At 40.8% G+C, this 24,992-nt stretch overlaps 1 protein-coding gene across 6 annotated transcripts in view; it reads left to right on the plus strand.

Annotated features, from left to right (window-relative positions):
- Window positions 1-24,992, plus strand: part of SLC35D1 (solute carrier family 35 member D1) — a 51,330-nt gene that overhangs the window by 21,743 nt on the left and 4,595 nt on the right. For 2 of the 6 annotated variants that reach the window (XM_073896573.1, XM_025871792.2), the window contains 4 exons: window positions 3,978-4,045; window positions 5,165-5,243; window positions 8,232-8,314; window positions 22,201-24,063. In XM_073896573.1, coding sequence (XP_073752674.1) covers window positions 3,978-4,045; window positions 5,165-5,243; window positions 8,232-8,314; window positions 22,201-22,309 — 339 coding nt within the window. In that variant the 3' untranslated portion in view covers window positions 22,310-24,063. Of the gene's footprint in view, window positions 1-3,977; window positions 4,046-5,164; window positions 5,244-8,231; window positions 8,315-22,200; window positions 24,064-24,992 lie in introns of those variants that run through there. The other 4 variants (XM_073896572.1, XR_012379414.1, XM_073896574.1 and 1 more) reach the window with 4 other exon arrangements.

Below are 24,992 nucleotides of genomic sequence, written 5' to 3' on the forward strand. Positions count from 1 at the left end.
ATTCTCTAACAAAGAGTTATGGAACACTTTCTATTTGCTGTCACTTTGTTAAGCAGTGTGGTTAGGGAGATAAACCCTGAAGGCATTCCCCGTGTCTGCATAGGTGATCATGTACATACAGATACAGAGAGTCACATACATACGTGTACTTCATCACATACATGCAGTGTCAGTGATAGAAGTAGCACTTAGTGTTTTGGACAGTTTGGCAGGAAAGAGCCTAATGTGAATGTGGGTTTTTGTGCAAAGCTTCCTCATGGAAGCATCATTTGAGATAGGTTTACAATTCAAGTCAGTAATTGAATTTGGTCTTTGGCTTCTAGCTATGATGTATTCCATGGGAATAGGAATAGGCAGGGATAGGATTTACCTTCCTGCCTTAACCTACTAGAATACCAAATATATATGAAAAATGATTTTCAGACTTTGGACAATAGGTAGTAAAGGATTGTGGAGAGAGAAAGGATGAGAAGAGAAAAGGATATAAAAAAGACCCAAATTAAACTTGTAGGGATGAAAAATATCTGTATTGAAGAATAAAGCAGACGGTATTAAACAGCAGATTAGACAGTACAGAAGAAAAGATCAGTGAATTAAAGAAATAGCAATAGAAACTATCCCAAGAAGAAGCACATGGAGGAAAAGAGACTGGAAAACAAATGAACAGATTACTAGTAACATGTGGGGTGGTATCAGGAGATCTAACACATGTGTAACTGCTATCCTGAAGAAGGGGCAGGGGTAGGAAAGATTTTTGAAGAATTATTGGCAGATTTTTTTTCCAAATTTGATGAAAACTAAATCCACGCATACAAGAAGCTCAACAAAACCGTAAGTTATATTAAACAAACTATACCATGAAGAGGGACATTTCATAATGCTGAAAGAGTTCTATCAAGTAGGCGTAACAATCCTGAATATGTATGTACTTAATGAGAAAGCCTCAAAATATATAAAGCAAAAACTGATAAAACAGAAAGGATAAATACCGTATTGGCAGTTATAGTTGGCTATTTTAACATTCCTCTTTCAGTAATTGATAAAACAACTAAGCTAAAAGCCATTAAGGCTGTAGAACACTTGAACAACACCATCAGCCAATTTGACCTAATTGACATTTATAGAACACTCCACTCAACAACAAAATAAACACTCTTTTCAAGTGCACATGGGACATTTACCAAGATAAACTATATTCTGGGCCATAAAACAAGTATTAATACTTTAAAATAACTGAAATCATAGAAAGTATGTTCCCTGGCCAGAACAGAATTAAACTAGAAATTAATAACGTAAAGATATATGGAAAAACCTTCAAATCTTTGGAAATAAACATACCTCTAAATAACACCTGGATCAAAGAAAAAATCATGAAGAAAATTAGAAATCGTGTAGACCTGAATGAAAATCAAAACACAACATAGCAAAATGATGCTGCTAAAGGAATGCTGAGAGGGAAATCCATAGCTTAATTAAATGCATACATTAGAAAAGAAGAAAGATCTAAAATCAGCGACCTAAGCCTTTCCCTTAAGAAACCAGAAAAGAGCAAGTTAAACCCAAAGGAAACATGAGGAAGGTAAGAGCAGAAATCAATGAAATAGAAAACAGAAATGCAATAGGGAAAAATCAATGAACCTAAAACCAGGAGGTCAATAAAAGATCAATAAAATTGCTCAACCATTGCCAATTGATAGGGACAAAAAGTGAGAATGCACAAATTATCAGTATAAGGAATGAAAGAGTGGTATCCTTACAGAGCTTGCATTTACTAAAAGGATAATGGAACATTATGCCATAAACTGAAAAACTGTGTCCATGAAATGGACAAATTCTTGAAAAAGACAAACTACCAAAGCTCACTCAAGAAGAAATAGATAGGGGCACCTGGGTGGCTCAGTCGATAAGCATCTGCCTTCAGCTCAGGTCTTGATCCCAGGGCCCTGGGATCGAGCCCCACATCAGGCTCCCTGCTCAGCAGGAAGCCTGCTTCTCCCTCTCCCACTTCCCCTGCTTGTGTTCCCTCTCTCGCTGTGTCTCCCTCTGTCAAATAAATAAATAAAATCTTAAAAAAAAAATAGCATGAATAGCCACATTCTAATAAATATTAAGTAGTTCTACTTAATTAGCCCTAATCAATTCGACTATTTAGCGCTCTCTCTATCAAAGAAATTGACTTTTAGTTAAAAATCTTCTCCAAAGGAAAACTCCAGGCCTTGATCACTTTACTGGATAATTCTACAAACTGCTTAAGGAAGAAATAATGCCAATCTACATAAATTCTCTCAGAATATAGAAAAGGAGAGAATACTTCCCAGTTGACCTTGAGAGGCCAGCATACCCTATACCGATAGTTAACAAAAAATTTCAAGGGCAGGGGGTGGAAATTACAGTAAAAAAAAAAAAAACCTGCAATATATAAAAAGGGCACTATATGACCAAATTATGTTTATCTCAGGAATTACGGTTAGTTTAACATTTGAAAGTCAGTGTAATTCCCATATTAGTATGAATTAATAAGAAATAGAAGAACCATGTCAAAAAATGGAGAACATGTATTTAATAAAATATGACACCCATTCGTGAGTTTAAAATTCTCAGCAAACCAGGAATAGAAGGAAAATTTCTCAACCTAATAAAGGACCTTTACCAAAAAGAAAAAAATCTGTTGCTAACATACTTAATGGTGAAAAACTGAATACCTTTTCACTGAGATTGAGAATACAGGGAGAAGAGCTGCTCTCCTATAATGTTCCATTCAACATTATGCCAGAGGATGTCATTATGCAGTAAGGTAAAAACAAGAGACTAAAAGTCATATAGATTAGGAGGGAAAAAGTAATGGTGGTTACATGACTAGATACATCTATCAAGACTCATTGAATTATACACTTAAAAGTGATTAATTTTATTTTTTACATATTATGCCTCAACAAAGAAAGAACCATAAACAAATTGAACATCTACTGTTTGCCAAGTGCTGTGTTAGGAATTTGCTTAGCTCGGTGGCTGTGGGTCTTCCCTGCAGGGAGCTCACTAGTGGTAGACACGGTGTAGAAAGACTTGCGGCTCAGAGAGATGAGAGTCCTAAGAGAGAAGTACTGCTGAGGCACAGAGGAGGGAATTCTTACTAGGGGAGGCCCCACATAGTGGCTGCTTGAGTTGTAGTCTGATCAGTGAACAGGAGTCAGAAGAATGTTGAGGAGAAGGGCATTCAAAGCAAAGGCATGTGGGTGTGAAACTGCATGTTGTAGTTTATAAACGGTAAAGAGCCTCATATTGCTGGGGCCTGGCAGCTGGGAGGTTTATGTTGAAGTGGCAAGAACTGAAGCTGGATAGGTTGGCAGAAAGCTAAAAGGTGGAATGTTTCTCATATTTGCTTAAACTGATACTACAAGAGAAATTATGTACTTGAGATCGAGAAACCCTCCCTCTTGGCTGAGAGATGAGGCGATCGATGCACCTTTTCATTTCTCTTCCTTCCTTTGCTTTTTGGCTTTAAAACAAAACAGCAATAAAACCTTGCTTTTACTATCAACTGTTTCAAAATAGTAATTCTCCCTGGATAGACCTCAGCTAAATTTGTGTAACTAAGGGTGCACTTGAGCTTTCACATGTTACAAGGAAGAAGTATGTTTTAATGTTTGAGATAGCTTTTAATACTAGCCATCTGGGAGAACTGCTGAGATGAGCCAGATATGGCTTCTGCCTTCAAGCAAAGATCAGTTTCTTTGTACTGATAGGGAGAAGTACAAAATCTTCCCCATATTGCATTTTAGAAAGTAGAAAACTCCTTTTTGGGTTCAGCTTCATATATTACAAATTCTTAAACATCACTCTCTATCCTGTGAACGATGCAGGGAAATGTATATATGTGTATGTGTGGTGGGAGTGAGTACCCAGGATTTTGATGGAAGAATAGAACAGCTGATTTTGAGGGCTTGCTCTAAAATCAGATACTTTCTTGTGTATTACAGGCAATGGATTTTGAAGGCTGGGCTGACACCCTCTTTCTTCTGCAGTTCACCCTCTCTTGTGTGATGGGGTAAGCCTTTGTTGCCTTATTAGCAGACTGTTTTCCTAGAGAAGTTTGTTCTGGGGTCCTTTTGCTTCATTTCTAAGTATCCTGTTCTGTCTCTTGAGTATATCAGTATAGGGTAATTAAACTTCCAGATTCAGGTGGTTTCACAGCCCTTGGAAATGTGCCCTTAGGGCTACTAAACTAATTACAAAGTCATCTTTCAAAGGATGGAGACAAGTAACTATTTGCCCAGTAACCTGGTATGTGATAAGCACCATTATATTTCAGAATGCATTCTTTTATTTCTACATTGACCATTTGACACATATTTTTGTCCTCTTACCTGTGAGGAAGCAGGCCCAGAACTCAAGTCAGCTGTCTAAGTTTGCACAGTCCGCAGTGGCAGCCTTTGAATTTGGGGCTGTCTGACTCTCTCTACCAGATTGTCTTCCTCTTAGAAGAGTATATGTGGAAGGCAGGATGGTATCTGCTAATGTGCCTCTTCTCTTCGCTTTTGTATTTCCCTAAGGAATTATTTTCCTGAGCTGGTCAGTTTGGTTGGTGTTTATGACTAGATCTGGCGCAGGCTAGGTGCCCAGTGAGGGAGTGCTTCAAAATAAAATTACCATGGTGCCTTGGTACTGAGTCAGGCTCAGAAGCCTCATTGTAAATCTGCCCATTCCAACTGCTGCCACTTACTTGTTAAGTGAACCTATATCCCTTCTTAAAGTAATGCTAATTTGGGTTTCTTCCATCTTTAAGAATCTCTCTTGCCTCCTGTCCAGAGATCACATTGACCTCATGGGAGGTGCACACCTGAGCCGTGGTCTGTTAGCTCAGCTTTCTATCTGGGTTAGGTGAATTAGTGGTAATATGATCTAAGAAGAGTACCTATGATTAGAAATGGTGGTTTCAAGGTTTTGGTGAGGGTAGCTGGGGAAAACACCTGGTCAGTAAATGGACATGTGTTTCTCTTGAATGAAATTTTAAAAAAATCTAAAGCTGCAGTACAAGCAGGGGTGAGTTGGGAAAGCTCATAGTCGGTGACTACAATGTGCTAGCATGGCCAACACTGTTTCTTTTGGCTGGAGATTGCTATAAAGTCAGCAACCGGCTCTTACACCTCCTCCTTCTTTGTTCCAGGTTTATCTTGATGTACGCCACAGTACTCTGCACGCAGTATAATTCTGCTCTTACAACTACAATAGTTGGCTGTATTAAAGTGAGTTGAAAAAATACTGTTATCTTTTGGGTACCACTTTATTTAAAAATTGTTACTCTAAATCTTGCTGTGGCCTAAAATTCCATCATCCTTCTTTCCTCACAGATTGTCTTGGTTTGATGGGTTGTGGTGCTGGTTTCTAAAACGATCTTTAAGAACTCAGGGAGAGCATAATCTCCGCTTTCACGCAACTAGGCTTTGGGGAATATGGGAAAAGGAGAATGGGTTACCTTAGAGTAGAGGAAGAGGGATTAGGCTTGGTTCAGACGGGGCAGGTGACTGACTTGGGAGTGATAGGCCTGTCCCTTTAACTCCCAGTGAAGACTGTTCTGTACTCTGCCTTGCTGAGTTCTGGCGGTTGTAGGAAAAGGAGGCCTGCCAGAAGTTAATCAAGGGAGTTTTCCAGTGCATGGGCCAAACCTTAAATGGCCTACTTTTAAAAGCTGTGTCTGACATTTCCAGTGATGTCATTTCCTCCTGATTCATTTTATTTGAGGGAGGCTCATTTGTCTTCAGCCAGGGGAGCCAAAGTTGACTTAAATATTGAGCTGAAGTTAGTGGCTTGAAGCCTGAGGCCTCTTTCATCTGACTTTGTGCTTCTAGTGCTTTAAGATCCAAGAGGCCATGGCATGCCTGATTTCCAAATGAATTAGGGTAGGCTTGCTTTCTAAAAAAGATAAGACAGAGAGCGAGGTAGGTCCTTGATCATTTGGGAAATAGAGTGCTTGCCCTTGGGACTACCTTTCTGATTCCCCATTTGTCAATAATGAGGGAAGGGTTTGCAGAACAAAGTTTTACTGCCCTGCAGTGTTTCCCTTTGCACCCCCATGGAGTGGTGTCCACCTGCCCTCACTTTAGAAACTAGATTTGGGTTAAAATTTCAGGTCTGTGACTTCAGATCATGGAATTGGAGTGTTTGGTGTAAATAGAATTCTGAATTAAGCTAGAACCAGTTAGTTGTGTGAATTCCCATGAAAGCTAGAAGCAGTTAATCTACATTCAGGCCTGGGCTTGCTAAGATAGTTTTAGCCCCTCAAATTAGCTCTCAGCTCTGTTTTGATTTTGTAAAGTAAATGCCTTTTTCAAGAGCAAAGTGAATGGCTTGTATCTTCAGAATAAGAAGAGTAAGAACATGAGAGACAGGCCAGTTGTTACCATGTTTTTGCCAAAATGGATACTGCCTGAAAGCCAGTGTTTAATTTTAATAACCTGTTTGCTTAAGATTTCGTAGGGTACTTTCTTTGTATTTATCAGTATGGGGTACAAATATAATCATGATCTTATTAAAGAAAGTCTAGTACTTTTGATATTTCATCCTCCCCACAGAGCCCTATGGACTTTGTCCAAAGGGATCAGTTTTATATCCAAACTCTAGATAGAGGGAAAAAAACTAGATTGATTTACAGCTGCCGTTGCTTCTCACTGTGTTGTAGTATTGCTCTCGGAGGCTCTCGAAGGCTGTCTTACATCTTCAGACAGAGGGGAGTACACCGATGCCCTTGCAGGTTCAGAGTCTCAGGGTCCACCGTGGAACTTCTTTCATTAGCCTCTCAGATACAACCCTTTTAGCTCAGTCATTGTTCCCCAAGGGGCTATCCCTAGTTCTTGTTTCTCTGAAGCATGGTGGGAACATTACTGAGGATACTTAATTAAAAATGGAAATGCCTAGGCCCACCTCTTATACACTGAATCAGAATCTCTGAAGTAGAGCCTGGAAACCATAATTTTTAACAAGGTACGCTAACATTTGAGAATTACAGTCTGAGTTTGAGGTACTAGCATCTTCTGCGCTTGCTGGTGAATTCTGCTTGGGGGCATCGCTGTCTTGTCCTAACTGATTTTGAGCAGCAGGGTTTGGGTTCTCAGTCCCTTCCCTTTCTGTAGCTCCTGGGTGCTTTATGCAGATTAACCTGCCATCTCTCTGGAGCTCTGTGTTCTAAGCCAGTCCTGTTACACGTTTTCCCAAGTTGTCTACTGACCTTGTTTAATGTTGCATGGTATTTAATTTTGCTCTTTCCCCTCAAAATACTAAGAAAATCTATTCTGAGGTAACTTGCTGTCTCCATCCTTAGACCTAGAAGAGGCTGACATAATTTCAAATGCTCTCCCAGAGGGCACTCCCATTATAAATTTGAAGTTTCTTTTTGGCTTTTCAAAAACACTGTGGCACTTTACTTCTGCTTTGTAGACCTGATCTAGGCAAGCCCAGGTTCTAAAAATGTTTGTGACATTTCCCATTCCCGACAGCTGTCACAGTGGAGAGGCAGGCGGTACCTTCTGAATGTGAGAGGAGGTTAGGGAAGAACTGAAGAGTAGCTTGAACTTCAGGAAAGTTTATTTCACCTCTCTGGCCTGAAGATAATTAAAAGGGAGCCAGATAAGCAGATGTTTACACCTGGGAGTTTAAGGGAGTCAGGAGAGGTGATTTTAAGTATGGGACTTTGAGATGACTTTTCATGTATTTTTTTAAGATACCAGGGAAGATGCCTCTAAAAACAATGTTCATGTTGGTAAACTCCCTGTCATCCCCTTTTCCTTTCTAAAGAAGAGGGAGAGTTGCTTACATGTGAGGTTTTCCTTCTTCACTTTCCCCTAACAAGTCAACAGTTACCTCAGTAGGAGGAAGAAGCATTCTTTTCTGATTGCCAAACGTGCATGAGTGTTTTCTACCCCTAGTGACAGCAGTGTTTCTCTATCTAGATTTACAGTGTTAGCCCATGCTGTGGGGCACGGGAAGTTGATTATCTGGTGATAATTGTCAGTGAACACATTTAGCTTTTGGAGGGATAGATTGAGAAGAAGTTAATGTCATTTTTTATTTCTTATTTCATACTACATTTTAGGATTGGTGGGTTTTTGTTATTGTCCGTTTATTTGATTTTGTATTTTAAGGATAGGTATTTGGGCCATTCTGTGGATGAGTTTATATGAATATTGAAAAAGCTCGGTTAAACCTGTGTTACAGCATCTTGCCGTTTTTCTTTGTAGAATATATTAGTAACTTATATTGGAATGGTCTTTGGTGGAGATTATATTTTCACATGGACAAACTTCATTGGCTTAAATATCAGGTAAGTAAAAATGTTTAAATGTAACCACTTGGACAAGTGGGATTTGGATACTTAAATAGTGTCACAGTAAGGGGCTCTTTAATTGAAAATTTGTTCATTTATTAAACAATTATTGAGCACCTACAGTGTATTATATATTTAATGTCTTCACATAATGCTTTTTAAGAAATGGAGATAAGATGGTTCCATATTTATACACAGTATTTAGGGAATCTTTTCTGGAAGTTAAACCCTTTTTACTTTTTAGCCTTCACAGAACGGTCTTTTACTCATTATGCTAGATGGCAGTACAGTGTTCTCAAGCAAATTCAGGGTAAAGAAGAGCAGCTCTGTTAGAATTGCTTTATATGTATCTGACCTTGGACATATCACTGGATTGCTTTAGTCCAGACTTTATCAGTGATGAGGGTAACTTGTATGAAAGATCCTTTTTAGTTCCAGAATGAATTGCATGGTTTTAAATACTGTATGTATGCTTAAAAATTCTCAAATTTGTTTTTGGGCCAGAACTCTATCTTGAACTCCAGCTTATATATCAACAGCCCACTTGACCTCTCTGACTGACATATCAAAAACTGAACTTCTATTTCCTCCCAAGTGTGTTCCACCCAGGGCCTATATACATCAGTTGCTGCAGACTCTACCCTTCTAGCCTCTCAGTTCAAACACTGGAATCATCCTTGACTCTTCAGTCTTCTACCCAGTGTCCAGTGCGTTAGCAAATTCTGTTGGCTCTACCTTCAAAGTAGATCCAGAGAAGAGTCACTTGTCACCTTCTGCATTGCTCCCGTCAACATCTAAGCCACCAATATTTCTTGCCTGGGTTACCGCCTAGTCTCCTCCATTTGTATGGCTAACTACTTTATGCCTCTGAATTTTTGCTCAAATGTTACCTTCCCAGGGAAGTCTACCCTGACAACCTTATTTAAAATTGCAACCTGCTCTTCCCCTTCTGATACTGCCAGACCCTTTTATTCTGCTTTTCTATTTCTCTTTTCCAGAGCTCTTAATCTTTTTTAATATACTATATAGTTTGCTTATTTATATTTATTGCCTATTTTCTGTCTCTCTTGCTGGAATGTAAGTTCCATGGGGGCAGGGATCTCTGCCTGTGTTGTTATTTCCCAAGCTCCTAGAATGAATCCAGCTATTGCTTAATAAGTATTTGTTTGATGGGGGGTGCCTCAGTGGCTCAGTTGGTTAGGCATCTGCCTTCGGCTCAGGTCATGATTCCAGGGTTCTGGGATCGAGCCCTGTATTGGGCTCCCTACTCAGCAGGAGCCTCTGCCTCTGCTGCTCCCCCTGCTTGTGCTCTCTCTCTGACAAATAAATAAATAAAATCTTAAAAAAAAAAAAGTGATGAATTCTGTATGGATTGGTGAAAAAACACTTGGGAAACTATAAAATAGCCCTCTACTAGAATATTGGTATGTCATCTCCTTAACTTGAAGCAAATTATATAACCTCTCTGGGCTTTATTGCTTCAAAGGTAAACAAGTGATGATAATACCTCTTCTACCTTCTCTATGGATCAGTATGAGAATTCAAGACTAATATTGGTAATAGGTTAGTAACTCATTGTTGCCCCTTCCCTGACATTTATTTGCAAGTATAGTTTAGAGGAAAAGTCATTTGTTATTTGTGGGGTGGAGTTGGGGGGTGGTAGGTGTAATGTGTACCTGAGGATCGCATATTTTAGAAGGAAGATGAGTAAGTAGTTCAGTCTCAGACCTTGTTTGGAGTTGCAGCTCTGATGCTTGCTATGTGACTTTGAGTGAGTTGTTTATCTTTTTGAGCTTCAGTTTTCTTGTGTGTTGGGGATGAAAATATCCATATCTCTTTAGAGTTGTTAGAATGAAATAATCTAATACAAAGTACCTAATTTACTGCTTGACGTCTGTGCTGAGTAAATATCGTTTCTTTCATTAATATTTGTGAGAAAGGGCTAGGATATAAGGAGCAACCTGGTGGAACAGTTTTGACTTTGTGACCTCTCTTTCATTCACTTCTAAAAATTTGGATTAAAGAATCATTATGGCACCATATAGACCTGACTCAGAGGTGCCTTGATGTTCTTTTTGTTCCCTTCCAATAAATAACTGTATAGCCAAAATGAAGTAAAAAGCTTCTGTTTGCATTTTTAGATCTCTGCAGTGCAAATCTCTTATAACAAAGTTCTTATAAGAAAGCTTTTAGGTATCTTTTCACATTGCAGGCTATTTTAAAAAACTTTTAAAGTGTGAGAATGTTGGAATGTTATGAAGTATATCAGTCTAACATATACCAAATCCAACATCTTGAAAATTCTTCCAGTAGAATTTCTTTTTGTGTCAGGTAGTGCATTTTAGTTCTGGATAAACAGTCCCATTTTGCTAGCAAGGTTACTTGGTAGTGATAATTATGATAATGACTGTTGTTGGTACTCTGTCCCTAGGTAGTATTTTTAATAATTTCTAATTGCTTTCACATTTTTATTGTAATAAATTTTACATATCCTATTGCTTTACTCTCTTTTATTACAAGGCTGGGGAGAATAATTGATGTACTTAACCAGCCAAGTTAGTTGCAGAGTTCGGATTAAAATCCAGGTGAATTTCTTTTCGAGTACTATTTCCATTACAGTGTGCTTTTCAGCTTTGGTAGAGGAGTGTATATATTACCTAATTTTTTTCACTTTCTCTCTTTAAAATGAAAATTATGGTTTTATTACTTATATTTTTTGACTTCTTTTACTAGTTGGTAAGCAGACTCACAGGTTGTGGACATTCCTTTTTTTTTTTAAAGATTTTATTTTTTATCTATTTGACAGAGACAGAGAATGCGACGAGAGAGGGAACACAAGCAGGCGGAGTGGGAGAGGGAGAAGCAGGCTTCCCGCTGAGCAGGGAGCCCGATGCGGGGCTTGATCCCAGGACCCTGGGATCATGACCTGAGCCAAAGGCAGACACTTAATGACTAAGCCACCCAGGCGCCCCCCCCCTTTTTTTTAATGTAAAAACCAAAGTTAAAGTGGCTATCATATTTCACTTTGATTAGAAATGGTGTCAGTGCATCTTTGGCTGACTGTACTTTGAAGGAAATCACTAATTAAACCCTGTTCTTAAAAGAATCTATGATTAGGGGTGCCTGGGTGGTTTAGTCAGTTAAGCATCTGACTCTTGACCTCAGCTCAGGTCTTGATCTCAGGGTCATGAGTTTAGGCCCCATATTGGGCTCCACCTTGGGTGTGAAGCCTACTTAAAAAAAAAAAAAATTCTGTGATTAGACCCAGATACATCTAGCTTCCCTATACCCTGCCTTATTTCTTTGTTGTTTTAAGAAAAGTTTAAATAGCCCTCTCTCTCTTGTGATTCAAGTGCAGGAAGCAGGAGGCTTGCACTGGTAGCTACTCAGGCTTTATCCACATTGATTCTGTGATTTAGGAGGCATTTTTTTTTTCAGTAGGGCTCTGTTGAGAGCCTGGCTGTCTTCAGCTCTTCTAAATTCCTTTTTCCAGTAGCCACTTAGTGAGTGCTCACCCAAACCCCAAAAGGCAACAAACGAGAGTAGGAAATGGTAAGCGAAGGGTAGTGACAAGAGCCTGCTTCTGTACTTTGATCAATTGGTGGACTTGGCCTGTGCCTTTGGCCTAAGTAATGTAGCCTTTCCAGATAATGACATCATCATCCTCATAACTGCCCAGGCTAGAATTCCTAGAATCTCTGGGACTCATCTTCATCTGTGATTCTTTTTTTTCCCTCCATTAAAAAAATAATAATATATAATTTAAATACAGTTGGATTCACCCCTTTTCATGTACAGTTCTGTGAGTTTTGACAAATGCATACAGTCATGTAACTACCACCGCCACGTTCATGATATAAAACAGTTGTATTGCCTCTAAAATCTTCCCATGTCCCTTTGCATTGAACCTCTCCCTCTCTGCTCAGCCCCTGTTTTCTATCAATAAAATGTCCAGAATGTCATGGAATGGTAGCTTTTGGTTTGACTTATTTCACTTAACATACTGCATTTGAGATTCATGTCGCATTCTGAGATTCTGTTATGGATATATCACAGTTTGTTTATCCATTCACCAATTGAAAGACGTTTGGGTAGTTTCCAGTTTTTAGCTGTTTTATATTAGCTGTTGAAACACTTGCATAAAAGTTTGTGAACATAAGTTTTCATTTCACTTGGGTAAATACCTAGGAGTGGAATTCCTGGGTTGTCTGGTAAGTATATGTTTAACTTCATAAGAAATTGCCAAACTTTTTTCGAAAATGTCTGTACCGTTTTTCATAGCTCTCAGCCACATATGATGCTCTATGATGGTTGCTGCACATCCCAGCCCTTGGTTTTGTCAGTTCTTGTTTTTTAAATTCTAGACATTCTAATAGATCTATAGTGGTATCTCATTGTGGGTTTTTTTTTTTTTTTAAGATTTATTGGAGAGAAAGAGTCGGGGGGGGTGGACAGAGGGAGAGAAAAACTTAGGCAGACTATGTGCTGAGCGTGGATCCCTATGTGGGGCTTGAACTCACAACCCTGACATCACTTTCTGAGCTGAAACCAAGAGTCAACAGTTAACCGACTGCGCCACCCAGGCGCCCCTCGTTTGGGTTTTTTAATTTCCATAATGATTCATGATGTTGAACATCTTTTCACATGCTTATTTGCTATCTATATATATATTCTTTGGTAAAATGGCTGTTCAAATATGTTGCCCATTTTTTAAAAATTGGGTTATGTGTTTTAAGTTTTTTTGTTTTTGTTTTTGTTTTTTTTGAAGATTTTATTTTTAAATAATCTCTACACCCAACCCGGGGCTCAAACTCATAATTCCGAAATCAAGAATCACATGCTCTACTGACTGAGCTGACAGGCGCCCCTTTGTTTCCTAAATTTTTAAGTTTTGAGAGTTCTTTATTTATTGTGGATACAAGTCCTTTATCAGATATGTGATTTACAAGTATTATTTCCCAGTCTGTAGCTTGTCTTTTCCTTTTCTTATTACACTCGTTTGAAAAGCACAATTTATAAGGCTACATTATCAGTTTTCCTTCTGAGTTGTGCTTTAGTATAACCCAAGGTTACAAAGATTTTCTCTGATGTGTTCTTCTAGAAGTTTTATAGTTTTATTTAAAATCAGGTATATAGCCCATTTTTTAATTAATTTTTATATATTGTATAAGATCGGGATGAAAAGTTCTTTTTATATTGTGTGTATGTGTGTGTTTTTAATATAGATACCCAGTTCCAGTACCTTTTATTGAGAATGCTGTCCTTTCTCTGTTGAATTGCCTAATTCTTTGTAACACTCTTGAAGTTTTTTTATTATCACTGTCTTATAAATTAGGAAGCTGAGCCTAGAGAGGTTAAGGAAGTTGAGTGAATTCTGAAGTTACGCGTTGAGTGTGTGTCTGTATGTCAGGCATTATGTTCTAGAGGGACATGGTGCATTCCCTTCTAGATCTGCCAATGTCACAAAATTAGAAGTCAGTCATGTCACAAGGATTTTAACCCAGATGGGTTGGACTCTGGAGTCCCAAGTTCTCATTCCTTAATGCACTTCATTCAGCAAATGACTGACTAAATACAATGTAGCCTAGTAAACTGTTTATGTATCGTCACCATTTTAGATTCTTGGCTATTTGAGGGCAGAAATCACTTGTCTTATTTACAGTTGTGCCAGTATTTATCAGCACCTGACATGTAATAAGCATTCAACTAGTAACAGTAACAATAATATTAACCAATATCTATATTTTTTAAGATTTTATTTATTTGTGAGAGAGACAGCACAAGCAGGGAGAAGCAGGCAGTGGGAGAGGGAGAAGCAGGCTTCTCGCTGAGCAGGGAGCCTGATACAGGGCTCGATTCCAGGACCCTGGGATCATGACCTGAGCTGAGACGCTTAACGACTAAGCCACCCAGGTGCCCTTAAGAGCTTGTACTGGGCATTGTCCTGAGTACTCCATACTTAATCTCTGTAGTAACCCTATGAGATAGATGCTGGGAATATTCCGTTTCACAGAGAGAGGCTAAAAAGCTGGTACCATAGCACCCAGCTGGTAGGTATTCTATCCATGATTTGCCTTCCAAGTCTTCGTTCTTAACCACAGTCTAATAAATAGTGGATAGATGAATGGATTAATTTTATTTTCATATCCCTTTATGATATGCCATCATATTGGTTACTCTTAAGTCAGCCTCCTTTAGGGTCACAAAACTCATTTTACGGTAGCTTCTGAGGCCACACGATGGTCTGTACAATCTCTGGGATGGGACATGATGCAGCTCAGAGTAGTTCCAAAGTTGGTTCCTGAAGGGCTTTGGTCTAGCCAGCTCTGCTCAGCACCTGAATCTACTGTTCCCTCATTTTGGATTCCTTTGCCTATTTCCTTAGAAAGAGGAGTTGCTTCCGATTTTCAGACTGCTTCTCCTGCAAAATTCCATCCTAGTAGATTCTGTTCTGGTTCCAGACTTCTCCTGAAAGACATAAGCTTTTCCTTTACTTAGTGGTTCTCTAAGCAGGAGGACATGTTTTGTGTTACCAGTTAGTTGCTGCTGATGTAATCTCCACTAGGCTATTTATAGAGTTATATAACTGGCATCTGTCTCACTAGGGTAACTTAGACTTTTGAATAGGTTCTAGGGAGGTTGGCTAGCTGTTGGTTATATCATTATTTCTTTTTTTTTAATTTTTTATTGTTATGTTAATCACCATACATTACATCATTTGTTTTTGATGTAGTGTTCCATGATTCATTGTTTGTGCATAACACCTAGTGCTCCATGCAGTACGTGCCCTCTTTAATACCCATCACCAGGCTAACCCATCCACCCACCCCCCTCCCCTCTAGAACCCTCAGTTTGTTTTTCAGAGTCCATTGTCTCTCATGGTTCATCTCCCCCTCCAATTTCCCCCCTTCATTATTTCTAACAGAAGAGCACTGAAATGGAATATAGCAAAAAATCTGTGTTCTGTTACAGTACCGCCACGAGTTATTTATAATTCACCTTTTGCAACCTCAGTTGTTTGTTTGTTTGTTTGTTTTTGCTCTCAGTTTTTGAACTCCAGTTGTCTATCCTAAGTCTTCCACTAAACTTCCCCGATTCACCCTGTGAGTGTCCTGTGGAAACTGTGGGTCTGGAGGTATTTTGCAGGAGACTTATGACATTGGAAGGAACTTCCTCCAGGTGTGGAAGACACATAAAATACGTATCCTTTTAGTTCTGATGGGAGTCCACCCACATTCTAAGGTTTTTTAAGAGGCAGAAAAGAAAAAGTATAGTTTGGCCTCAGCCCCAAGTTGAGGAACAGTATCAAAGATGTCAAGAAAGCAAAAAAAAAAAAAAGCTCTTTCTAAATATGTGAGAATCCCCCCTCCAAAAAACTTAACTTACAGTAAGAATAGGTAGAAAACAAGTTTTAGGCTTATATTCTTGTTTTTCTGTAGCTTTTCTCTAGTGAAGTCTAAAACACCACCACCAACAAACCTATCCATCTATCTGGCGCCTCCCCAGAATTCTCATCTAAGAGTATTTGCCTGATTCATATCAGTTAATAAAGCAAATAATATCCTTGTCACAGCCCATGAGTTCCAAACAACATCACAACAGGATTTGGGAGCCTTTTATTTGTTTCTAAATTTACTCCTGGGGAAATTCTTAAAACTCCTAGGCAGATGGAATGGTTCACATCCTGGCCAGACATCTGTGACTAAGGTACTTCTATTTTTAAAGTATGTGCACGGACCAACACTTACCCTAGTGTAGAAAGGACATAAATACATGTGCGGGAAGGCGGCAGATAGGGAGTCAGTGTTGAGTGCCTGGTCCCTGACGCCATCTTTACAGCGCCATCTCGTTAGTCGCCTCCAGTTCACGGCACAGTGAACTGCCATAGTGAGAAGCAAAACTGAGATTCTTACCCTGATCCGACTAGAAAAATCTGCCCCATGGTTCAGTCATGTGAGGGCACATGGGATAAGAGATCAAATGGTGGCCCCCCTTTGTTCTGAACAGTTCCCAAAGCCACCTTGCTTAGCCCCTGCCTCACCACTGATTGGTCTCTATGCTCCTATCTCCGCTGGTAGGCAGAGTAAGAATCAGAATTATTGAACCCATTCTGTGCATGTGTTGAAGAAAGTGATGACTTAGTGTATACAAAGCTGTAGACTAATTTTTCTGTTCAGGGAATTTTTAATTTAGCTGGGAAGATTCATTTATTCATAAACAAATGTATGGTTGCTACCTGTCAAACATTGTTTAAGGCACGGGGATAGAGCTGCTCTCAAAACTGACCAAAACCCTTGCCCTTCATGGAGCTTCCCTTCCAGTAGGGGAGACAGAAAAATGAATGAAGATAAATGAGTGAAGTATTTGCTGGTTATCAATGATAACTGTGATGATCAGTGGAGAAAAATAAAGCAAGGAAGGGGAATAAAGAATATCACAGGGGTGGGGACACTTACTGAGAAGGTTACATTTTCCGTAAATACCTAAAAAATGGAGGGAATGAACCACATCGATTTCTGGAGGGAAGAGCAAGAGAAAAGAGCCTGGACGGGGGAGGCCGGTGTGGTGGGAGTAGCGTGGATGAGATGAGATAGACCCATACAGGTAATGGGGTGGGGTGACAGATTGGGGACTACTTTTAAGAGAGGGTGAGATGATTGGAGGATTTTGTATAAAGGAGTGACATGATCTGATTTAGTTTTAACAGGATTCCTTTGCCCAACCCTGTGTTGAGATTAGGTGCAAGGGGGGAAAGAGTGAAATGATTATGTTAACAGTAATGGCTTTGATTCATGTAGGAGTCAGAAAGCATTTATTATGACATTAGGTGTGTGTATGGCCTTAATAACGACAATGATGAGGTACTTCCCTACATTCTCTTGAGAGCTTTCCACAGCTGTCATCACACAAGTGTCACCAAGTACTGTTCAGCCTGGTACCTGTCAGAAGGCTGTGGTTGTCTGCCTGGGGGACTGCATAGAGGAAAGGCTCCGTAGGTGAGGCCTTGAGCAGTAGGTAGGATTTGAGGTGGAAAATAGAAGGGGGTATTCCAGCCATTGAGTACTGCCTGAGCAGAAGCAAGGAGCCGGACGTGTAGATGTTGGATAGGAGACTGGGAGGGGGATGGACAGCAGGTACTCCGGCATGGCTGGGTAAGGGGTTTCACAAGAGTAGTGCTGGCAAAGTAGACCGGCCCCTGAGTGTGAGGTGCCTCAAGTGTCTCCTAGCACAGGAAGGAGGAATAGACCCCACTCGGAAGACACGGTGAGAGTTTCTGCTAAACTGCAGAGAATAGAGATGAGGCCAAGGCTTGCTCACTTGGTACAATTAAGGCCTCTTTGGGATGACCACAGATAAGAGGCCTTACTATACCTGGGACTCCTCGAGTTCTGGGTGAATGGGTGTGCAGCCATGAAGAGGAGAAAAAGCAGCAATTGGCAAAACCCGTTTCTTCTTTTTGCTTTTTGGCAGAATTAGTTCCTGGTGTGCCGTGGCATTTTGACTTTTATCCCTATTGGACATCTATGCTAATTAACCTTTTGAAATGATCTATTGTCCTATTAAATAATTTAAGTATAAAAAATTATAAAATTAACACATAATTTTGTATAGCCTCTTGTTATATAAATAAATTATGTAATTTAATTCTCCCTTCAGTCCTCCAAGAGTGGTATTCTAATGGCCGTTTCCCAGATGGGTTCATTTCACAGAGCCAAGGCTCTGAGAGGTTAAGTAACGTGTCCCCCATCATAGACCTTTGTGAATATATCAGAGTCAACAGTCGGCCCTGTTCACCTCTGTGCTTCTCTCTGTTCAGACTGGAAAGCTCTGGAAGGTGATACGTACAGAGGCAACACGGCTCTGCTTTATTTGGCTTGTGAGAAAGAGGAAAGAAGGCTCCCCAGCAGCTGCTGTGTGGGGAGTTAAGATGGGGTATAGGAAGAATGTACCCAGAGGTCCAGTTGCCATTATTTGGCAGGAATTACTGTATGTTAGGAAATAGCAGTAAAAGTCACACTGCCCTGGGTCACAGGTTTTGGTGTAGATTGACATGTTTTACATGTGGAATACAGAAGGCAGAGTCTGGTCTGAGAGGCAGAGCTGCACGGCCAGACACATGAGCAGACATGTCTGCACAAGGGGAGATGGAGACAGCCTGGACCTTAGGACTCTCGCTCCCTGACCATGGAGTTGCCGTATGGAAGGCATTTCTAGCATCTGTTTGTAGAATGGATATCTAAGTGAGGCTGGGAAATATGTGTGTGGCTGTAGGTATAGGAGAAGTAGATCGTGTCTGCCTGGCTTGGGAAGATGAGAAGTGGTCAGAGCGGGTGAAGCGGCCCAGTCTTGCAGCGTTCTAACTAGACCCCTGTCTGCGGTGCACAGGATCCTGGTCTTCCTCTTCTGTTCAGCTCCTGGCTGTGTCTGTCATGGCAGGGTCAGTGAATTAACAGTTGGTGGTCTGTGATCTGAATATTAGGCGGGTTGGAAAATTGCTTGAGATTTTAAAAAATGAATATTTAGGATGGTCAAATATATAAATAACAAGTCCAGAATATCAGAAGTCACCATCTTTAATGTGAATATTTACGGAACCAGTAGATGGAGAAATTTTTTTGTTTGAAGTCATAGAAGATCCTAATTCCCAACCATTTTGTAGTGATGTATAAAGGTTCATATAGCACCCCCCCCACCCTCACCACGCGCCCCTGCTCCGGTCTGGGCTTTTCCCTTTCTTTTCTCCACCCTCCTCTTGCCCTCCTCGAAGCTTGCCCACATGCCCAGAGCTGCTTGGAAGCAATTTAGATTCCCTCCCAAGGCATCAATTCACCACTGCTCGGCACACAAGATCCTTGTGGATGGATACTCAGTTCTCTTCAGGCAATTTGGAAATGGCCACTTCTGAAAACGTGAATATGTGATAATAAAGTCAGGAATAAAGAGATGAAAAATCTTTTGTTATTGCCTCATGTTAGAATTTGTACGGGTTTGAAAAAGTCTGTGCTCTTTCATCTCCCGAGTTTAGAACAGCAGTCTCTGTGTTCTGGTTATTCAACTTCGTGGCAACAGTGCGCCCTCCTCTGGCATGAGGTTACGTCTCCATATGGTACCACCCTACTTCTGTTAACAGTGCGCCCTCCTCTGGCATGAGGTTACGTCTCCATATGGTACCACCCTACTTCTGTTAACAGTGCATCCCCCTCTGGTCTGTGAGTAGCAGGGCCGACGGGAGGGAGGGGAAGGAATCTATATTTCCTGATTGTTTACTATGTGCCAGGATTAGGGCCTGGCTTCTTTATGTATGTGATCTCATTTATAGAGAGTATTATTTTATTAATACAGAAATAGAATCTCAGAGAAATTAATAAATTTGCCAAGGGGCACAGAGCTAGCAGTATTATTCAAGATTTGAACCAAGACCTAACTCCACAAAGTCCATGCTTTTTCATTACGCTAACTATGCTAGGGATGTATAGGGTCCAGGATCATCATGAGGATGAGGCCTAGAAGAAATTCCAGGCTATTCTTCATTTTCTTCAGTCCTACACTGCTCCATTATTTCTCTCCAAGTGAAATCAGCTTAATATAAACATCAGAGATGGTCTTGACAGAAAAAATAAAGAAAGCATTGTTTAAGGTTGTTGTGGGAGGAGGACCCTAGAGGATAGCATGAAAGAAAGAAAGGAGCAATCCTACTTTGTGTGTGGAGGAGGTGGGGTTGGAGGCAAAGGGAACTTTGTCCTGTAGATGTACGTGTGAACCTCAGAGAATGTTGAGATTCTGTCAGGCTCCAGTAAGCCATCTCCTTGGGTCCTAGCCCAGCTCCCAGGGAAGTCATTGACTTGATGCACTAGAAAACCAGAAGAGTTTCTAGAAGAGTCTGAGAGATCACATTCTCTAAAAAGAAAGAAAAGAAAGAAAAAGAAATGGAAAAAAACAACCAGATGAAGGAAAAGAAGCTTATGAAACTGGCACCGAGATTGGATTCATGAGGCTGCTGTCTTTGGGCTGGCGCAGATGTTTATTGTACTGCTACGTAGTGTCAGGCCAGTGCAGAGGACCTGGTAGAGCTAAGAGTAAGGCCTTAGAAATTTGTAGGCAGATGGGAACAAAATAAGGACCAGCATCTCTTCTGTCAAGTGGAGCAGGGGGTCATAAGGGAGGAAGCTGTGTCAATGGAGATAATAGGATTGACATGGGTTTTATTCTGATCCATTATTAGGATGTTTTGTGACCCTGAGCAAGTTATCTTAGGACTCTGGAACTCAGTTTCTTTATCTTCAAAATGAGCACCTTGCCAGGGATATTGTACTTTGCAAGAATCTTGCAATGACAGTTGTATGATAAATGTTTGACATGTAGTAGACTTTAGCAAACGGTCACAATTTGATGATTAAGTGCTGTGACTGCCTGATTCTGCTTCCTTATTTGCAGGAGCGAGGCATCTCTTACCCTGCTGCAGCTGGTATGGGGCTGGAATCCCAAAGCCTAGAGGAGAATAGAACTAAAGTCTTTTTTATTTTTTTCAAGATTTTATTTATTTGAGGGAGATACAGATAGTGAGAGAGAGAGAGAGCAGGAGTGGCGAGGAGAGGGAGAAGGCAGGCTCCCCTCTGAGCAGGGAGCCCGATGTGGGACTCGATCCCAGGACCCTGGGATCACGACCCAAGCCGAAGGCAGATGCTCAACTGACTGAGCCATGCAGGCGCCCCAAGAACAGAACTAATTTCAAATAAGGTGCAAGTTCATGAGTCAGGTAGTCAGGCAAAAGGTGGGGGGCCAGATCCAGGAGGAGGAACATCTGAAAGCAGAGTCTGGGCCAAGATGCCAACTGGAGACCCAAGAGCGTCACAGGTGTCAGGCTTAGCAGAAGAGCAGGTCAAAAGAGTCTCGAGTGTCTCTGTGAGCTCCCCCAGCTTACTTTCAGTTAGTTAATGGGGCAGGGGGCTGTGTATCCCATGTGGATTTGAGGTCGTCACAGAGAATAGACAAGTGTAATCGCTGTCCCTCATGCACGCCTTCCCTCCCGGTGGTCAGTGTGGTGGACGAGTGAGGGGTACCAGAAAGCACCTCAGAGGCTGAGGGCTCAGGTGATAGGTTCTCCACTGTGAACTTGATTCTGGTCAGAGAGAAACTAGCTCTGAATCCCCCAGGGTCTGCATGTTTACTTACTAATTAGGATGTTTTTTATTCTTACTAAAAATTACATTTCTTTGTCTTGAATGATTATTTTTTAAAATACAGAAAATAGAAATAAAAATCACCTGTGATCTCACCATCTAGATGTAACAACCATTAATATTCTTGTGTTCTCTCTAGACTTTATTCTGATGCATATCAGTGTACATATTCATGTTTAATAATGGGATTAGACAATACTTGATGTTTTGTGAGATTATTTTTTCATTTAAGATGTCATTGCTGTTTTTGTTTTATATTATGAGATACATCATATTCTCTTGTATGAATTTATGTAATTCCCTCTTGGGACATTTACCCTTTATCTAATTTTCTAAACTCTTTCTTGATAAGTCTATGAAGATGTACACAATTCTCTCCATGAAGTAGATTGCTCTGTCAAAGGATAAGCAGAATTCAAAGGTTTTTTCTTTCAACAAATGGTATTCCAGAAGGGTGGTATAAAATTGGCACACCTGCCGGCAGGTGTGCCCACACACACCCATTTCCTCAGAGCATTGGCAACAGTGCACGATACCATGATGGGGGAGCGTCTCTAGTTTGGTAGCTGGAAACACTACATGTGTTTTAATTTTACATGCTGTTGATTTATGACGGTAACTCCAGCCCTCAACAGTAGTCTCCCATACATTCGCCATTCCTTCCTTCCTTTCCTCCCTGATGGTGGTTTTCTGTTTTTGCAGTATTGCTGGGAGCCTGGTGTATTCCTACATCACTTTCTCTGAAGAGCAGTTGAGCAAACAGTCAGAGACCAGTAACAAGCTGGACATTAAGGGGAAAGGAGCAGTATGACCAGAGGATTGCTTCAACGACGTAGGCCCAAGTTTTTGATCAACTGAGAACACTGGCAATTCTTACACAGACACTGAGGGGTGTCTTGATTATGGAGAAAATAACCATTCCTTTGCACTTGTACAATCTGAGGATTGATTGCTGCCTTTTAAAATTTTATGAGAGAAACTTATAATTGACTCTATTTTAAATATGCCGTTGGAATTAATTTATATCAAACTGGAAAATGTACCGGGCTTTTTAATTTATTTCTTTTATGCCGACAATGAAACATCGGTGTTTTGAAAATATTGTATCCCATAGTTTGATATCCAGGTGTCCCTTAGAAGCTGCATATATACAGTGCTCCAACTGGAGCCTCCTCATTCAAATTGTTGCTGCATATAGAGGGAGGTTAGCCTTCCCTCTCCTGGAAATGCAGCCAAGTATCTAAAATTTCTCCTTTTTAAATTTTATTTCTTAACAATTGCATTTTCTTCATAAGGATATTATCACTGCCTTTGCTAAAGACAGCTTTGGCACTAAAAAACTATGTGGGCTTTGAAGTTGTATTGGTCTCCATGTTGGCTTCCCTGAGAACCCCTGGGATGGGCACAGTGCATCCCTTGAAATTATGCTATTCCTTCTTTGTTGTGTAGGATGGCGATAATGAAGGGATGGAGAAAGTAGGCCTCTTACTCATTTATTCATCTGTAGGATTCATTCATTCAGCTCAAATGTACTGGGTATGTAATATGTACCTGGCATTATGCTAAGTGCTGGGGGTGCAGAGATGTTTTTGGAGGTAGTTGAATGATCTCACTCCTGCTGTTGTGACCGAGGGTTAAGAAAGAAAACTTAACTTGATGATCCATTCAGAAGTTCTGAACAAGTCACAGAAATTTTTTTCAGCTCTTAGAAACTGCAGGTCTGTAAATGGGCTTGGAAGCACCTGCCCTTACCTACCCCACAGTGGTGAAACCAGATGCTACAACATGAGATGACATGCATGTGAAGAGCTGCATTTTATTTATTTAACAGGTTTTTTTTAATTTTTTTTTAACTCTGTACCCGATGTGGGGTTTGAACTCATGACCCCAAGATCAAGAGTCGTATGGAGAGCTGCACTTTGTAAACCATGCAGCTCAGCCCTTCTTCTCTGAGGGAGAATGGCAGGCCAGCAAGGTGGCCACCATCTCTTTCCTGTGCTTCCCTCCTCTGGGTTTGGTTGCTATTCTTTTTACTCCTCTTTGAATTAACACAACTAGGCCTTACATTCCTGAATGTATTGGTTTGAGGGGAAAGCCTGTTCAGATGTTTCTGTATTGTCAAGCCTTGGTCTTTGGGTGTCAGCATTAGAGCTTAAATGGCATGAGCGTAGCCGTCTCCTCTGGATACTCTCACCCACGTCTGGTGTCCCCTGGGCATGTCAGCTTCTCTCACGACTTCCGTTACCTCCTGGGAGAGCAGCTGTGAATGGGCATTGCCTGAATTGCCTCTCTGGGCAGGAGGGGCTTCCCTCACACACAGCGCTGTGAGCTGGCACAGAGACATCCCTCGACTTTGGGTCTGAGTGTTTGCACAGGCTGGTTGTGCAGTCAGTGCAGAAGAGACTGGGTACTTTTGCACTGGTACACGCTAACTTCTCTTTCGCTGGGTTTGGAACCCACAGGGCTCTATTGATCCAAACAATTAGTATTTTGATGGCTTAACAGGAGGCCTGGAAGGTTTTAATTTCTTTTTATTTTTAAAAAATTATATTGAGGTTATTTTCATATTCGTGTGTTTCCTGTATTGAAGTAAAAATTCATGTTTCTCCTGTTGAACCATTCTGCCATTGATTAACTGCCCTTTTCCTTTGAGAGTGAGGAAATGGGGGTGCCAGCTGAGTCAGCTTGAGTTCTTTCAAGGAGGCAAGTGCTTGGTTGAATGTGGAGTCAGAGAGGAATACGCTTTGCAAATTAGGGACAGTGGTGCTAGAGCTTCTATCTAGCTTCCAGGTTGGCCTCAGTTGGTGTGAACTCTGGCTGTGAATGTTTCCTGCCGCTGCCTGGTTTTGCCCGGATAAGGTGGAAAGGCACCGTGAGAGTTAATTTTAGTGGTTCTGTTCCTCCTCCCACCAAGCCACATGGAGGGAACTTTGACCTTAGAAATAATTTCAGTTGTAGAATTTCTCATCATGAAAGGCCTCTGGATGTGTCTAGAGCTGTTAGGCTAGAACCCTAGTAGGGTTTGAACTGCTTCTTGGGGGTCAGGTTCCTTGAAGATCTGTCATCTTCTCAAGGTTTGAGAAAATCACGTGTAATTACAGCACATTACCTTAGACCCCCACCCCCACCCCGGGCTAAACTTGCTGACTGGTCAGAAGCAGTAGAGCAAGTTGAAGCTGCTGCCCCGTCTGGGTTCTGATTCCTAGATGCCCCTTTCGACTTCCACCAACATGTCAAGATAAGAGAAAGCAGCATGGGGAAGTTAGAGACTGAATAGACTGGCCAACCATTTTTGGAGTTTTTCAGTTACGTGCAGGGTAACTAGTGAACTAGACCTTTACCTGGTGCTCTGACATCACCCAGAATGTCTGGATTTTGCCCCAAGGTTGATATTTTACAAGGCAAAAACTCCATGACCTACTAACTACCTCCTGGGAGAAAGAGAGGCAGCTTTATAGTTAAATCCTTAATTTGCCTTTTGAGACAGATGAGCT

Source organism: Callorhinus ursinus, unplaced genomic scaffold, assembly GCF_003265705.2.
Source record: "Callorhinus ursinus isolate GAN/ISIS: 27379988/994484 unplaced genomic scaffold, GSC_fseal_2.0 scaffold9, whole genome shotgun sequence".
Taxonomy (NCBI): Eukaryota; Metazoa; Chordata; class Mammalia; order Carnivora; family Otariidae; genus Callorhinus; species Callorhinus ursinus.